The 16,225-nt window shown below is 55.7% G+C and overlaps 1 protein-coding gene across 10 annotated transcripts; it reads right to left on the minus strand.

The window, feature by feature from the left end:
- Positions 1-4,532: 4,532 nt before the first annotated feature.
- LOC138110995 (thyroid hormone receptor alpha-like) lies at positions 4,533-15,291 on the minus strand. 10 transcript variants are annotated; one of them, XM_069016146.1, is made up of 8 exons: positions 13,554-13,731; positions 13,188-13,367; positions 11,869-11,930; positions 9,860-10,159; positions 9,303-9,479; positions 7,560-7,687; positions 5,976-6,078; positions 4,533-5,096 (listed from the first exon to the last, which is right to left on the minus strand). In XM_069016146.1, exons 2-8 carry the CDS (start codon positions 13,238-13,240, stop codon positions 5,086-5,088), a joined length of 834 nt encoding a protein of 277 aa, XP_068872247.1. In that variant the 5' UTR covers positions 13,241-13,367; positions 13,554-13,731; the 3' UTR covers positions 4,533-5,085. The 10 variants fall into 10 exon arrangements, with proteins under 10 accessions (XP_068872247.1, XP_068872246.1, XP_068872249.1 ...); XM_069016143.1 differs by lacking the exons at positions 4,533-5,096; positions 5,976-6,078 and adding an exon at positions 6,258-7,299 and having other exon boundaries at positions 9,860-9,989; positions 10,059-10,159; XM_069016145.1 differs by having other exon boundaries at positions 4,533-6,078.
- Positions 15,292-16,225: the final 934 nt, after the last annotated feature.

Below are 16,225 nucleotides of genomic sequence, written 5' to 3' on the forward strand. Positions count from 1 at the left end.
TCTAATGGTAAAGCCACTGACACACTTTTTCTCCTCTTGCTTTGTCATTTATCTCGTAAATCAACCCATCTGCTTTCAAACCAAACGTGCCAAGTAAATATGAAGATTATTAGGAAGCCTTTTTATTTCCCTAGAGCCAATTAAACAGCTGGAGGTTACATTTTTTTAATATTGCCAAGCTGTTACCAGGCGTAACAAAAGGCAGTTGGCTGCACACACAGCCCCGCAAGGTTTCACCGGGCTGATGCAGCAAAATCAAGGAACTTGTGCCTTGCAACCAGCTGCAAATGCCGGAGACGCACCGCTGATTTTATGGCAGCTGTCACACCAGAAGAGCTGATCCTCCCAGACAGTGGAAGTACACAATTAGGTCACATTAAACATCGAGAAAAGGCCACAGCAGTTCCCCATGCCAACTACAAGTGAGTGACACTGGAAAACAGTTCCTAGCTGGCAAGAACCATCCCAGCATCAGTGCATAATTTCTGCTAAAAGTTTACAGATGAAGTCTGAGGGTGCAGAAGCGTGAGCAATCACCCAAACAGAGGGATTCATAACGCTTTCCCACAAGGCAGAGAAGTGAGACAGGCAAGCACCAAAGACTGGTTTATCCCCCCTGGGAAGCCACCGCTACCTCCTGTTCACAGAAACAGAGGGGCTGGCTACAGCATTCCTTCAGGAGGGTTTCCTTTAGGGCCAGAATAACAAGATGAAGCAGTGATGCTCACAGCAGAAGCTTCAGACTTGTGAAGGCTTTTTTTCCACGTACAACACCAAGCTCCTAGCCTTACCACAGGAGCAAAAGTATTTGCAGTGTCCTTACCATTGCACCCACACACTACAAAGTACGTCCTTGGCCAGAGGTGGACTAGCGAGAAAAGCACAGCCCACTCTGCTTACAGAAAGCCTTTTTGCATCCTGTCAGCACCACCTACATTCAGCTTAGTCCAGTCTTGCAAACCTGAAATCAAAGGTAGTTATGAAAGGTAGCTGTTGTCACAGGTAACAGACATTCTGTTGCACAATATTTGGTGCTCGCCACAAATTGCACTGAAACAACTTCTATGCCATTGCCACAACAGTGGTAATTATTTAAAACATGAATAAAAGGGCTCTGTACAGGAGGGCAATGCTGCATGGGGAGAGAACACACCACACCATGTAAACTTCAACACTGTGAGAAGTGTCAGTCTATGTCTTTTTACTCCCATATACTCCCATGTATCTTGAAACTACTTGTGGAGTCTACTGATTACAAAAGCATGGTAATTTTGCCTGTGATCAAAGACATAGCAATGATGCAGCAGCAAGCAGTGCACCTCAGGGAAATGTTACACAGTTTTTGGGATGGTAAGTGGGCAGCACAGCTTTCTCAGCACATGAATTAACACCTCAATTCTTTAAAAGTTTCCATTTTACCAGTTTCTTCACCAGGCTTTTTCAGTAGAAGCACTAGTTGTCACGATCAGCAGTCCTGCTGCAGTATCTCCTCTGCACGCATCCTCACAGAGCATCCCCATGCTTCGCTCCCAAACACAAGAGCAAGGCTATTCTTTACACTTTTAGGTCAGCCCTTTAGCACAGGCCAGGAGCAGCATCTCCTCCCAAAAGCAGCTGTCAGAAAGGCACAGGCAGATATGCATGCAGGAAGTAACCTCCTGAGGTACTGCTGCTGCACTGCCCATGACCAGGGTCTGAGAGCAAAGCCATGCACCAGCACATGCTAAGAAGCAAGCTGAGGGCTTAGAGGAAACAACCAACCTCCAAGATATTTTGAATTGTGAAACAATTTAAGCTACAGCCCAGAACAAAGACGTCAAAGTTATGACACCCTTATAAATCAGATTTAGTCTGGTCTGTCATGGCACAAGATTACAATGTCACACTTTCACAGAATGGTTAAAGATTGGAAAGGGACCACTGGAGGTCACCTAGCTCCCAGACATGCAAGGGTCCCCCAAAGCAGGTTGTTGAGGATTGTGTCCAGATACCTTCTGAATACCTCCAAAGAGGGAGACTCCACAACTTCTCTAGGCAATCTGTTCCAGTGCTTGGTCATCCACGCAGTAAAGTTCTTGCTCATGTACATCAGTTTCTGCCCGCTGCCTTTTGTACTATTGTTGGGCAAAACCCAACCAGAGCCTGGCTCCATCCTCTTGGCACTCTCCCTTTCAGATACTGATAGACTTTGATGAGGTTCCCCTCTCTGGCGTCTCTTCTCGAGGCTGACCGGGGACAGCACCCTCAGCCTTTCCTCATACATGAGATTCTCCTTAATCATCTTTGTTACTCTAAGCTGGACCCTCTCCAGAGGCTCCATGTCTCGCCTGTCCTGAGGAGCCCAGAACTGCACACAGCACTCCAGATGTGGCCTCCCCAGGGCCAAGCGAAGGTGCGGGGTCCGTCCCTCCCGGGGAGGCTCCGGCGGCCTGCGTGAGGGCCGGGCAGGAGCGGGGCGCGCCGGCTGCTCCCTCTCGGGGCCGCGCTGGGCTCGCAGCGCTGCGGCTGCCGGGCCCTCGCTCCCGGCAGGGCCCGGCCTGGGCCCCACCGCCCGTGCGGGAGCACCGGCCGCCAGACCCGCCTCCCGGGACACAGCCCCGCTCCCGCCCGACCCCTGCCCCGCTTACAACACCTCGAGCCATAAGTGACAGCTGGGCTTCGCAGGACCGAGCGCGATGGAAAAAGGGAATCCAGCCGAAATACACATGGCCTCACACTCCCAAGCTGTAGGGTGGTCTGATGAGAGCAAGAGCTCATCAAGACAGGCCCAGCCTAACCTGGGGGAGACCTGGGACAGAGGAGCTTGAATGTCCCATACCTGGGAAAGCAACAAAAAGCCTTAACCAAAAATTATTTAATTCGTTTATATTCAGCATAAGTTCTCCTCCCTACCTCCCCATGCCCTCCCCACGACCCCAGCCAGCCTGGGTTTTGTAGAGTAATTTTAGGGCTCCGTGTTTCTGACCAGATCTCATCTACTGTGACATGTGAAAGAGCCCAGTGAGTGGAAGGCTCCAGCCCACAGATAGCCAAGAAAATCTAAGATTTCCTTGCTGCTCATGCAGTTTTCTCAGACTGTTTGTCAAAAGTTATTGGTGGCTATTTTTTAAATGAAAGGAGTAGAGAGAAAATAGCTTTGCAGCATATTGGGCTAGCAGATTGTTCAGACTCTGTACAGGGACAATAAAGCTTTTAGGATCCTTTGATTGACATATATAATGAATGTAGCTGTCAAACTTTTGTGCAGCAATTTTATTTTGTATTGGCAAGCTATTTCACTGGCCAGGGTTTTGCATAAAAGGAATAATTCACATTGTTGTGGTGCTGCTATTTACAGAGCCTAGAGGACAGTGGCATCACTACAATATAAATATTAATATTCAAATTTCTTTTGAAATACATAATTCTGTATGCAACCTATCCTACGTGCACATCTTCACACAGGGAGAAAGGCATTGGTCTGCAGAGAGAAGGGGGCCTGGAGCCGCTGGGGGTTGTTGTTCATTCACTGATTCATTCTGTAGCCTTTGAAAAGCCACTTAGTTACTCTGCACTTTAATGTTTCTCTCTGTGGAGCAGAGAACAAAGCCTCAACACAAACTGCCATCACTGTTACCAGTCAGAGTGGCAGAGGTCACAGAGCCAGCATGGGGTCAAGGGGCTGCTCTGAGCAGCCCGTGTGTGCACAAAGCCCAGGACAGCTGTGCTCTTCTCAAACAGCTGCTTTCTCCTGCCGAAGCAGCAGCAGGATCAGCTTGGGCTACCTAAGACAGCAGTTGCTGCTTGCCCACTACCTTTCTTTGATTATGAACAATAACTTGCCAAGAAATCACTAGCCTCAGAGAAAACAGGCAGAAAGCAAACGAGAGGGCAAAGCAAAACATAAAGGAGAGAGGGGGGAAAAAAAATCCATATAAACAAGGATGACTCTCACACTCTATTTGCTATGCAGTCAAGCCCACAAGTGGGTTGTGTATCTGAAGGTGGAAATACAAAGACATGTCCTGTTCCCTGGGGAAAGGTAAGCAACTTCTCAAATTATCTTTAGAGGCTGTTATTAGCCTTGCACTAGCACTGACATACCCTGTGCCCAAAGCCACAGCATGCACACACTGTATCCATAAAAAGAGATATTCACAGCTCATAGAAGTGCTCATAGAAGTGCTGTGCAGCTCATAGAAGTGCTGTGCCCGTGCTCTGGTACCAGTATCATTTAAAACAAAACAAAAAAAAAGTTTGAGTAGCAAGTGAGCGCATGGAAAGGACTTGAACAGCAAGAATTTGGAAAGAGCATGGGAATCCAGCTTGGGGTGCTGAGGTCAATGGGCACACAATTTTTTAAGAGTGTACCAGGTTTGTTTGTTCAGTCATTCCTATATTCATTTTCAATTCCAGAGACAGGAGCTTCATGTCTAGCCCCAAAATAACAGCATTGTCTGAGACAAAGCCAACTTGGTAAGGGGTACCAGAGCTTTTCCCAGCCCATTTATGTAATAAAGCATTATATACAATTGTTGGAAAACATACCAGTTTAAAAATTTTTTATATATGACTTTGGCCAGGTTTGCTCATCTTTGCCTCAGGGAAAGGGAACTGAAGCTTCTTTCCAGGGCATTGTTTCTCTAGGTGAGGCCTGATGGGTTTAGCATTTCAAAAGACTAGGAGTAGCCCCAATAAGATAAAGCCATTGAGGGAACATCACCAGAACAGATGTCAGCGGCCATCTAAGAACATCTACCCCTGAAGATCTAATTAACATCAGAAGCGAAGAAACACAGATCTAATAGGAGACCAGATACTAGGAACTACACAACTTGAGACCAATGAACACTGATCCAATTCGTTTCTATGAGTTTTGACTGTAAAAAAGATCTGAAAATTCTAGTAAAGGTCATGTGTCATGGAATGATTCTCTCGGCACACCCGGGCTATGTGTGGATGAGATGATTTCTGTGCTACATCCTGGCCAGAGAATAAAGTAGTGCCTTGACTCTCTAACATTAAAAATGTTGCTGGAGGCTTTTTTGTTTTTCCTGCAGTTTCGGTGACACAACCAGGAAGCAGAACAGGAGCTTTATGGCCCTGTTACTTGGGTCCTAAAATACAGAGAAAGAAGACAGGGCAGAGAGCAAAGAAGAAAAACAGAGCTTTGTCCTCATTCACATCATAGCCCTGTAAGGCTTTGACCAAAAGATATAACTGTATAGTGAAACATCTATGGGGGACTCTCTTGTCTGGCACAGAGGGGTTCTGCAGATGGACTTCCAGGGCGGGGAAAGAGTACCAAGTCGGCAACACAAATTACTTCAGGCCAAACTCCAATACATAACTATAGATTCCATAGATACATCCAGCCTTAAGCCCAGAAGCAATACAGGTGGGGAGAACGGAGCCTGGGTGATTTAAACTACGTGTTTAAGCAGTTCAAGGTAACTGGAAGTAGCGCTGGTGCCTCTGGGTTTCTCTGTTCGTTATTTAAGGTGAACATAAAAACACAGAGTGCAGGAGCCCAAGGATGTTCCTCACTGGCTTCAAGCTGGCAGTTTCCTAAAAGCAGTGCTTGTTGCTTTCCTTGGTTTGCCGACCAGCAGTGCCACCTCCCCTCCCTGCTGCCATGGAGCTCAGCCTTCCCCAGTGTTAACAAAATGGCACGTTACTCTACTTGGCCAGATTTTAGCTCTGAGAATTTCATTCTGAACAGTTCAGCATCTGCTTTAGCCAAAACAGTTCCACTATTTCCAGGAATATTATTAAAGGAAAAATAGACTGCTTGGCACATGTTACATAAATTCAGGCAACCTTTTACATGAGGATCTCTAGCTTCAGAAGGGAAATTTTGAAATCTGGCAGAGAGGTGACCTTTGTGGTAGAAATGTGTCTATCCCTATTAAAACCTACCTAACTTTGGCCAGATTATAGAGCAGGGAAATACTGCAGTTAAGGGCGCAGTAAAGAGTTCTGAGAATTGCACTTACTTGCTGTTTCTGCTGTGGGCAAGAGGTCCCTTATCTCCTGCAGAGCTGCAGCTTGTGCTCCCCCACTACCTTGGCCAGTTATGGCTGCACAGGTCCTCCATGGCTGGATGACGAAATTACAGAGCCAAGGGTGAGCAGAGAGACCAGCATTCCATCTGACGTCTACATACATTCCCGTAACTTTCTGATACAGGACAGCCCCATCTGTCACACAGCCCAGGTTCAACGGCAGCATCGCGAGTGCTGCGCAGGCACGAGGGCACTGCAGAAAACAAACTGTGACCAAAAAAGTCAGGGCAATTACAATACATAGATGCACAGCTGGAAGAATTAATGTCAAGCAGACAATGGCATTACAGACGTCCCCTAACAATGAGGGCTTGAATCTGCTGTCTCAGTAAAACTCTCTAAATTAGGTTTGTGTGCAGCATACGGAGAGTTTCTGAAAGAAATATAAATATAGGCCATCATTCTGCAAAGCTTCACAAACCCAAACCCTTGCATTCAGGTGCCATCTCACTGACTTTGCTGCAAAATCAAGGCCATTCACGTTAAAAGCACAGACAAGAACATCTGCTCAAACTGAACTTGTAGAAAAAAGCCCCAGTCCTAGGTAAGGCAGAACACACGTGTTTTAATTTTTAAAGTCACTATGACACAGAGACTTGTTAAGAAATGCACGTGCTTTTAGATGTATAGGGCTGCTGGAAGGAAAGGCTGAAGTTTTTTTACAAATGCCTGTAGCTCATAGGTTAAGACTACCATCAGACCGATATCCTTCAACACTCCAACTTCAATACCAAAATTGTAAGAACCTCCTGCATTCCATTCCCTAGTACGGTAACAAGACAAAGTCCTCACCCACCCTGGATCGTCCAAACAATAGAATACAAGGTTGAAACGAGCCTTGTGGTTTGAGGGGCACCTTCTGCCCAAAAAGCCCAACTGTGCATCCAGATAAAAATGAACACCACAAATAGAGAGTACAAAAACCACGGAACACCGCTTCCAGCAGGCGCCCTCGTCGGTATTTAAAGGCGTGGCTCAGGCAATAGCAACAAAGCCCCGAGGCAAAAAGCCTGGGAGGTCGGGGTTGGGTTTTTTTCCATTCAAGCCACACGTGTTCCCCAGCGCCCATTACCGGGACTCGCTCCGGGCTGGCGCCGTTCCACGGTGCGAGGGGACCGGAGAAGCCACGCGACCCACGGCACCGGCGGCACTCGGTGCCCGGGGGCGGCCCCGCGCCGGGAGAGCCCCGCCCGCCCCCGGCACCTGGACAGCTCATCCTCTGCACCTGACACACTGGGGCACCGGGCTTTCCTTCCTATGGATAACAGGGGAGAACGAGGGGGGGAAAGGATGATGGACAGATGAGGGGGAGAAGGGGAAGAGAGGGGAGTCGGGTTGGGGAGCAGGGAGAAAGGAGGGCTGGGGGGATCGGGGATGCACAGGGGAGCTGGGAGAGAGGGTGGGAGGCACTGGGGAGAGGGTAGGAGGGAGGCTGGGAGAGAAAGGGAGAGTGTGGGGGAGAGAGAAAGAAACTGGGGGGGTCTCTGCTTTCCTACCCCCCCGCAGATCCATCACCTTCATCAGCAGCTTGGGCCAGAAGCGGGGAATGTTGTGTTTGCGGTAGTTGATATAGTGCTCAAAGGCCAGCAGATACATCTCCTGGCACTTCTCAATCTTCTCGACACAGATCAGCCCCGTCAGGTCTGCGGGAATCAGGGAATCATCAGGGGATTGTGGAATCATGGAATGGTTTGGGTGGGAAGGGACCTTAAAGCTCACTCAGTTCCACCCCCCTGCCATGGCGGGGACACCTTCCACTATTCCAGGGTGCTCCAAGCCCTGTCCAACCTGGCCTTGGACACTTCCAGGGATGGAGCAGCCACAGCTTCTCTGGGCAGCCTGTGCCAGGGCCTCAGCACCCTCACAGGGAGGAATTTCTTCCCAATACCCCATCACAATCTCCCCTTTTCAGTTTAAACCTCTCCTTGTCCTGGCACTCATTGCCCATGGAAGAGTCCCTCTCCCAATCCCATACCTGCAGGGATTCTCCCTCCCACAGGGCTGAGTGTCCCATGCACCCCCTGGGTGTTGGGGTGCCCACCCCACAGACCCACGTCAGCCTGGCAGGGGGCCCCAGGGCACCAAGGGGACCTGTGCTCCTGGGTACCAGGGATTGGGGTGCCCACCTCATGCTCCTGGGACCCCTCCCAGCCTGGCACAGCTGCCTGAAGCTCTGGGAATTGGGGTGCCCACTCCAAACCCCCCCAAAATCCAGGGGGGGCACGGTTTCCCACCCAACACACCCTGAAGATGTTGTGAGGCTCTGGCATCAGGGTGCCCACCCAACACACCCCCAAGACAGTCAGGACTCTGGGCATTAGGGTGCACACCCAGTGCACTTCCACGTGCTGGGGGTTGTGGGCAAGGGGGTGCCAACACAACAATCCCCGTGCACAGCCTCTGGGCATGGGGTGCCCTCCCAATTCCCCCTGAAGCTGCTGGGGATCTCTGGCATCAGGGCGCCCACCCAACACCTCCCCAGGACAGTGAGAACTCTGGGCATTGGGGTGCCCACCCAACACCCAACCCTGATTCCTCTGGCATGGGGTACCCACCCCATTCCCCCACTACTGGTGTGCACGCACACCTGAGGACATGAGCAGCACAGCCTGGAGCAGGGCCACCTCGGTGTCATCCAGGTTGAAGGCAGAGAGGGACTTGCCACGGTGGCATTGGGGAACATGGTGTGGCCGTGTCACCCCTGGGACCCCCACAGCAGATGGGTCATTGGGGGGGTGTGGTGTGACTGTGTCCCCCGTAATGGACAGTGGGGTTTGGGGGTGCAGTGTGACCGTGTCCCACTCTGGGACCCCCACGGTGGACAGTGGCAGGGGGTGCAGTGTGACCCTGTCCCCCCTCCCTGAGACACCCCGGGGGGTGTGATGTGACCCTGCCCCCCCTCTGGGGCCTCCATGTCACCGGGGAACACTCGTGGCAGGGCCAGTGCAGCAGCCAGAAGAGGAAGCTGCGTGACAGGGCCAGTGACAGGGCCAATGGCAGGGCCAGGGCCACCCGCGGGCACAGCTGTCCCCTTTGGTCACTGCTCACCCCTGAACCCTTTAGGGGTGACCAGCTCAAGGACGCTGGGCAATGTCCCAACCCCCCTCGACTGCCCAAGGACACCGGTGACATCCCAAACCCTGGCACTGCCACCATGTGTGTGCTGAGTGTGTGAGTGCTCAGCAGATCCTGGCTAGGGCTGGGGGCCAGGGTGGGGGACCGAGATGGTGACAGAGTCCCTCCACTGCATCCCCTCACCAGGAATTTCCGCTTCTGCTTCCAGTGGCTGCCCTGGGCATTGGTGCTGCGGTGGGCTTCTGTCACAAGGCGGATCAGCTCCCACTCCTCGGCGCTGGGGCGATGCTGCAGGGACTTGATCATCTCCTCCTTCTGCTGCCACTCCCGGTTCTCCTCGATCAGCTTCCGCTTGGCTACCTGCTTCGAGTCATCCAGCACCACTGCCGGACCCCCAGCATCAGCCAGGATCCCCCCACATCAGCCAGGACCCCCCATCCATGCATCCCACAGCTGCAGCATAGCACCCCATGGTGACCCCCCCCAGCCTCCTCCTGTGGCTGCTCTGGGCATCCCAAATTGCCCCATAGCACCAGGACCCCAACCCACCTCCCAAAAGCCCCCCACTATCATCTGGGATGCCCCCCAGTCAGCTAGGACCCCCCATTCATGCATTCTACCCCACTGCTGCATCACATACCAGCCCAGTCCTGCAGCTACTCCGGGTACCCCAATGTGCCCCAGGGTGTCGGGACCCCAACCTGCCCCCCAGCCGAGCCCCCCCACGCCCCCCAACTCACAGTCCATGGCCATGCCCACGGAGATGCACTTCTTGAAGCAGCAGAGCTGGCACTGGTTGCGGGTGATCTTGTCGATGACACAGGAGTAGGTGGGGTGCAGGTTCTTCTGGATGGTCCGACGGAAAAATCCCTGGGGAGGGCATGGGGGAGTGACCCAGTGAGCACTGCTGAGCCCCCCTAGCCCCCTGCCCCAAGTCACCTTGCAGCCCTCACAGGCGATGCAGCGGTAGTGGTAGCTGGCGGCCTTGTCCCCGCACACCACGCACTGTTCATCTTTGTCCAGGTAACTAGGGATGTACCCTGCGGGGACCCCCAGGTCAGGGACCCCCAGGGCACCCCAGAGCAGGGACCCCCGCAGCGGGGACTCATGGGGTGCTCCATGACAGGGATTCCCATGACAGGGACCCTCAGGGCACCCCAAGTCAAGGACCCCTGGAACACCCTGTAGCAGGGACCTTCCCACACACCCCACATCAGGGATCCTCCAGGAATCCTGAGTCAGGGACCCCCTTGCATGCCTCACATCAGGGACACCCCACACACCCCATGCCAGGGACCCCCAGTAAGCCCTCCCCTCCCTGTGCCTCAGTTTCCCCTCTGTCTGCACCCACTGTCTGCCCCACCACTACCCCTGCCCTGGCACGGGAAGGGTTAACACTGGGGGTGTGGGGGGGGGTGCCTGAGCCCCCCACGCCAATAAAGCCCCCATTATCCCATTATCTGGCCGGGAACCGGCAGCGGGGGGGGTCCCTGTCCCCCTGGCACACAGAGACCCACTGTCCCTGTCATTGTCCGTGGTCCCCCCGCCTGGCAGGCCAGGAACCAGCCCCCCACCAGAGTCCCCCCAGCCTCCCCACCACCGACTGCTCAGGGAAACTGAGGCACAGATTGCCCATGATGCATGGGGCGGTCCCCAGCACCCTGGGCCCCTCATGTCCCTCCCGGGAGCCCACCCTTGTGTTTTGGGGGGGCTGGAATTGGGGATCCCCGAAGGGTGAGAGGGATGGGAAAGGGACCGGATGCCTGGGTCCCCCCTGCATGGAGCACCTGTAACTCAGGGGAGTGTCCCCAGCACCCCAGGACCGCCGCACCCACCCGGGATCCCACAAACCCAGGCGTGGGCACCCCTCGAGCCCACTCTGGCGCTCTGCAGGTGCCGGATGCGGGGGTCCCTGGGTGCTCCCTCCCTCCGGGAGCGGGGCGGGTGCAGGGGATGGGCGGGAGCCGGACGCTTGGGTTCCCCCCTGGCCCCCCATCGGGTCCCGCCGGCACCGGCTGCTCCCCGCCGGGAATGGGGCAGGGCGGGGGGCAGTGCCCGCAGGGCCCCCCTTATCGCCCACCCCAGGGCGCTGCCGCCCCAATGGCGGCACCCCGACCCACGAGGCGCCGAGGGGGATGTGGGGGACTGGGACCCCAGCAGACCCTGCAGGGATGTGGGGTGCAGGGGGGGACATGGGAGTGGGGTATCCGTGGGACTCTGGGGTGCCTGGGGGACATGGGGACCTTGGGGTGTCTGCCAGGGACATGGGGTGTCCACGGGACCCTGGCGTTCCTGGGGTGCTCACAGGGGATAAGGGGTGTCCGTGGGACTCCAGGGGACCCGGTCGAGACATGAGGCGTCCGTGGGACCCTGGGGTACCTGCATGGACACAGGAATCTTGGGGTGACCATGGGGGACAAGGGATGTCCATTGACTTTGGGGGACCCAGGTCATACATGGGGTGGCCAGGGGACCCTGGCAAGGACTTGGGGCCCCCAGGGTGCCTGCCAGGGACATGGGGTGTCCGTGGCACCCTGACTTGCCTGAAGAGACTTGGGGACCCCAAGATGTCCACAAGGAACACGAAGGGTATCCAGGGGTCCCTGGTAAGGACTCGAGGCCCCTACAATGCTCACACGGAGTGCCTGCAGAACCCGGCGAGCACATGAGGTACTCGGGGGACCCGGGGGTGCCCAGCAGGGCCATGGGGTGCCCGGGGGGGTTCGGGGGGTGCCGTGGGTCCCCGTACCTGACATGCTGCTCTTCACCAAACATTGGCTGCTCTTTCTTTTGCGCTTCCCATCCAGCCACCTACGGGAGGGGGGTGACAGGCTGAGAGGGTGCCCACGGATTCCCGCTGCACCCCCCCAAACTTCCAACAGCTCCCCCAAAACCCCCCTCGAACCCCCTTCTCTGCTGGGAAATGGGCAGCCCCCACCCGGGGGTCCCAGTGCAGCGATGTCACAGGTGGGGTCCAGCCCGGGAGTGCGGGATGGGGGGGGTAGGAGAGGGCCCTGGGGACCCCCCCCACCCAGAACACCCCTGTCGGGACCCCCCCCCTCCGGGACACGACACCGCCCTGGGGGGGCTGGGACCGAGCGGGGGAAGGGAAGGGAAGGGAAGGGAAGGGAAGGGAAGGGAAGGGAAGGCGGGTGGGGGAGGGGAAGGAAAAGGGTGGGGGAGGGGCTCCTTCCCAGTCAAAGACAAAATGTCCTTTTGGCTGAGCGGAGAAGTGACGTCATCGGGGCTCAGCCAATGGCGGGCGGCGGGGGTCCGCGCGCGCCCGTCCCCGCGGGGGGGGGCCCGGGGCCGCGGGGATCGGCACCTGCGGGGGGGGAGCCCCGGGGACCCCGCATCCCCCGGGGCCGCTCCAGCCCAAGGGGACCCCGGGCCGCCACCCCCCACCGGGGGCCCGAAATAGTCCCGGGGGGGGTGGAGGGTGAGGGGAGGGGGCGGCTGGGAGAGGCACGAGTGGGGGGACACCATGGCGGGGCACGAGTGGGGGCATGTGGGCGTGGGGACACAGGGACACCAGGGGATGGACCTAGCCGGTGACATGTGGGGGGCAGGGGGACACGCAGGACATGGGCACGTGTGGGGATACCCAGAACGTGACATAGGGACACTTGCGGACATGTGGGGTACAGCGGGGCTGGGGGACACCTGGGGTACGGGGATGTACAGGACATGGGGACACCCAGGTTCGGAACATGAGTGGGGACACATGGGGTGGACGGGGACATGGGCACAGGAACAAAAAGGGCACCCAGGACACAGGGACACACGAGGCATGGACATATACACAACCACACAGGGACACATGGGGACACAGGGGGTACCCAGGGCACGGACACATACGTGACCACGCAGGGATGCATGAAGGCACACTGGGCACGACGACGCAAGAGACACAGTGGGCACTGGGACATGGAGACACTTGGGGACACACACGGCATTCGGACACAGAGGGCACAGCCAGGTATGGGCCACACAGGGATGTGCTGGGACACGCCAGGCGTGGTGCCACACGTGTCCGCCGCATGTCCCCGTGCTGGGGTGGGAGCTCACCGGGTGTCCTCTGGCTCCAACAGCGGGTCCAGGGTGCTGGGCTTCTGTTCCATTCACTGCAATTCCATCAAGGAGCGCTCAGCACCGACCGAGGGGGCTCCGGCGCCACGCGGGGGGCCACGCCGCGCACCCCATGGTGCCCCTCAGTGCTCAGCACCGCGCAGCATCCCGGGCTGGATCCTGCGGGACAGGGGGGTCAGCCCAGACCAGCCGTGGGGGACACAGAGGGGACACCCAGGGAGGGGTGCGAAGCCATAAGGGACCCCCAGGAGCTGTGGCCACCGGGGAGGACTGGGTGTGAGCATGCAAGAAGGGAGGGAAGGAGGAGTATAAGGGCAGGAGAAAGAGGGGGAGCGGGGGCCTCACCTGGGCCACGCCCGGGGAGGCCGGCCCGGCCGCAACCTCCCCAGGCTCTAAGGGAGCAAATGGCGGCAGGGGGCGAATTCCGGGGCTTCAAACACCTCGGCCCCACGCACCTGAGCCGGGCCCGGGACCGCCCCAGAGCCCCGGCCCCGCCCGGCCCCGGGGCCCGCCCTGCCCGGCACGGGGGCGGCTCCATCGCTCGGGGCCCCGCCCCTCTCTCCCGGGCCGGACCCGCCCCGCGCACCGGGGCCGCTCCCGGGACCGGGGCTCCGGGTCCTGCCGGCGGCCGCTGCGGGTCCCGGGCGGCGCCGCCTCTTCCCCGGCGGGATTGGGGCTGGCATCGGGACCGGGAGGAGCCGCTCCGGGACGGGCGCTGGGGCCGAGCCCGGCGCTGCCGCTCCTGCTCCGGCCGGCTCTCCGCGGGGAGCCGGGGCTGTGCCAGCGCCCGGGCAGCCCCGGGATCCCGAGCCGGGCCCGACGCGCCGGGCCGGGCTCCGCTCAGCCCTGAGCCCCTCCCGGAGCCCGCCTTGGGCCCCACGACGCGGCCCCGGGCTCTGCCGCCAGCCCCGGACGCGGCGCTGAGTCGCTGCTCCCGAGCTCTGCGTGAGGCCGGGGAGCCCGGCTTCGGGCTGTGCCTAAGGCAGGACTCGGAGCTCAGAGACACAGACTCGCCCTAGCCCGAAAAGCCCGCTTTGAGCATCAAAACACAGCCCTTGTGCTTTAATTCAGGTCCAGCAAAATGCAGCACTTCAGTTTCTCTTTGTGAGCCCAAACACACAGGACTGGCTCTCTTCCTCAAGCCCTGAAAACAGGATTTAGTCACTGTTTCGGAGTCCCAGCACTGGCCGTACCAACCTGCTCTCAGGACTCTGTAGATAGAGAAATGCTGCTAGGAAGGATTTTCTTGCTATTTTCTAAGTCTGTGAGAGACTGCACAAAATCCCAGCCCCTCCCAAGCTGCAGCTCCTCACACCAAACCTCGGGGGAATCCCTGGTGCTTCCAACACCGCTGCAACCCCACCTGGAGCTGAGCTTCCAAGGTGTCTAATCCACATGCAAGCCTGGATAGTCCAAAACCTGCAGGAAAAGAGGAGGCAAAATGAAAAGGAAAGGGGGGGAAAAAACCCAGAGTTTTGGGTTTTCCCCGCGTTTGCAACAGGATTGAAGGGCAGGATAGAGAGGTAAAGAAGTACCAAAGGCTGCAGTATTTCAGGTGATTCCAAAGGGAGAACCCATTAGTTACAATAGCATTAGTAAAGGCAAACATCTCCTATTCCCTCATTTTAAGGGGTTCAGTTGAAGCAAACTCCCCTTTTTCAGCATTTTAAGGGTTTAAATCCACACTTCTACCCATGCCCTGGCATCAAATCTCTCACAAGGGAGCGAGCCCAGTACATATATAACCTAATGCTGCCCAAGAGTCCATTACTTTTCTTGTTCTTATTCATGACACTTATGGCCCTAACTAGAAGCCCCAGCAGGAGCTACACCATTTATACTACTACTATTCTTCTCTTGCCTACTTAGTTGCCTACAGCATACTACCCAGGAATGACTAATGAACAATTACACATGTTAACAAGGAATTACCCAACTCACCTGCCTATGCTGCTGAGACAAGAAGCTTCTTCTCTTACCTGTTATCTACTCTTTTGGCAGGTGTGGCTGTAGTAAAAAAAGAAGGCACCTACAGAGCCCCTTACTCCCCTGGAATTTAAGTCAGAGCAGCCAAACAGCTACAACTCCTCCCAGTGCTTTTATCCCTGATGGTAAAATTGCCTCCTCCCTTTTCCCGGGCATTGTGGGAACGAGAGGCGGGCCTGGCCAGGGGTATATTAACCCCAGTCCTGGGTAAAAGAGGCCCATTTCCTCTGTGGGGTTAGTTGGGGTAAGGGTGTCTTCTTATTTCTGTGAAGGGGGTCTTTTGGGTTTTCTCAGCTTTTTTTCAGCAGGTACTTTTGGTATCTGAAGTAATAGAGGCTTTGAAGACTCTGTGAAGAAGATAGCATTAAGTGCATGGTTCATGGCAACTTCCTGAAATTCCAGATTGTGTCAGGTACGATACTTCAGTTTTTTCAGCAGATTCATTTTGCTGCAAGAGGAAGCTACCCTGGGTCCAAGATGACATTGGAGATGGAGGCTTCTGATAGGTAAGCTAAGGACTGTAAGTATGAGTGGGAGTGGGAGCAGGGTCCCAGTTAGTAGCTGACTTGTTGGGATTTGGCTTGTATGCCACTCCACGGGTGCATTGATTTTGGTTTTCTTTGTCATAGCTGACTAAGATGCCAACCTGGTGATCACAGTGCCTTTGGAGAGGGCTGAGGTGGACTCCTTTTGCATCCAGTGTGGATTCACATTGTTGGTCACCTAAAAGCTAAGTTGGGGGCCAGGACCTAGAGATGGGATGATAGCAGGGTAGTGGGTTGGAAATTCCTGGGAGAGATGTAAAAATTAGTGTAGGGGAAAGGGATGCTCTCCAAGGGGCTTGTTAGGTAAGCTAAAGGGAGTAGCCCTACTTTTGATTGCAACTGTAGGGTGTGCAGCGCAGAGCAGTTCCAGTGTGTGTTGTCTCGTCCCGTGTGTGTTTTGTGTCTCTGGCATCCCTCGGATCAGATCTCTGTGCCTTTTATCCTTAAGGGGCTTATCATAAGCATTGGCCATCATCTCTAGCTTCT

The sequence above is a fragment of the Aphelocoma coerulescens genome, chromosome 5 (assembly GCF_041296385.1).
Source record: "Aphelocoma coerulescens isolate FSJ_1873_10779 chromosome 5, UR_Acoe_1.0, whole genome shotgun sequence".
NCBI classification, from domain to species: Eukaryota; Metazoa; Chordata; class Aves; order Passeriformes; family Corvidae; genus Aphelocoma; species Aphelocoma coerulescens.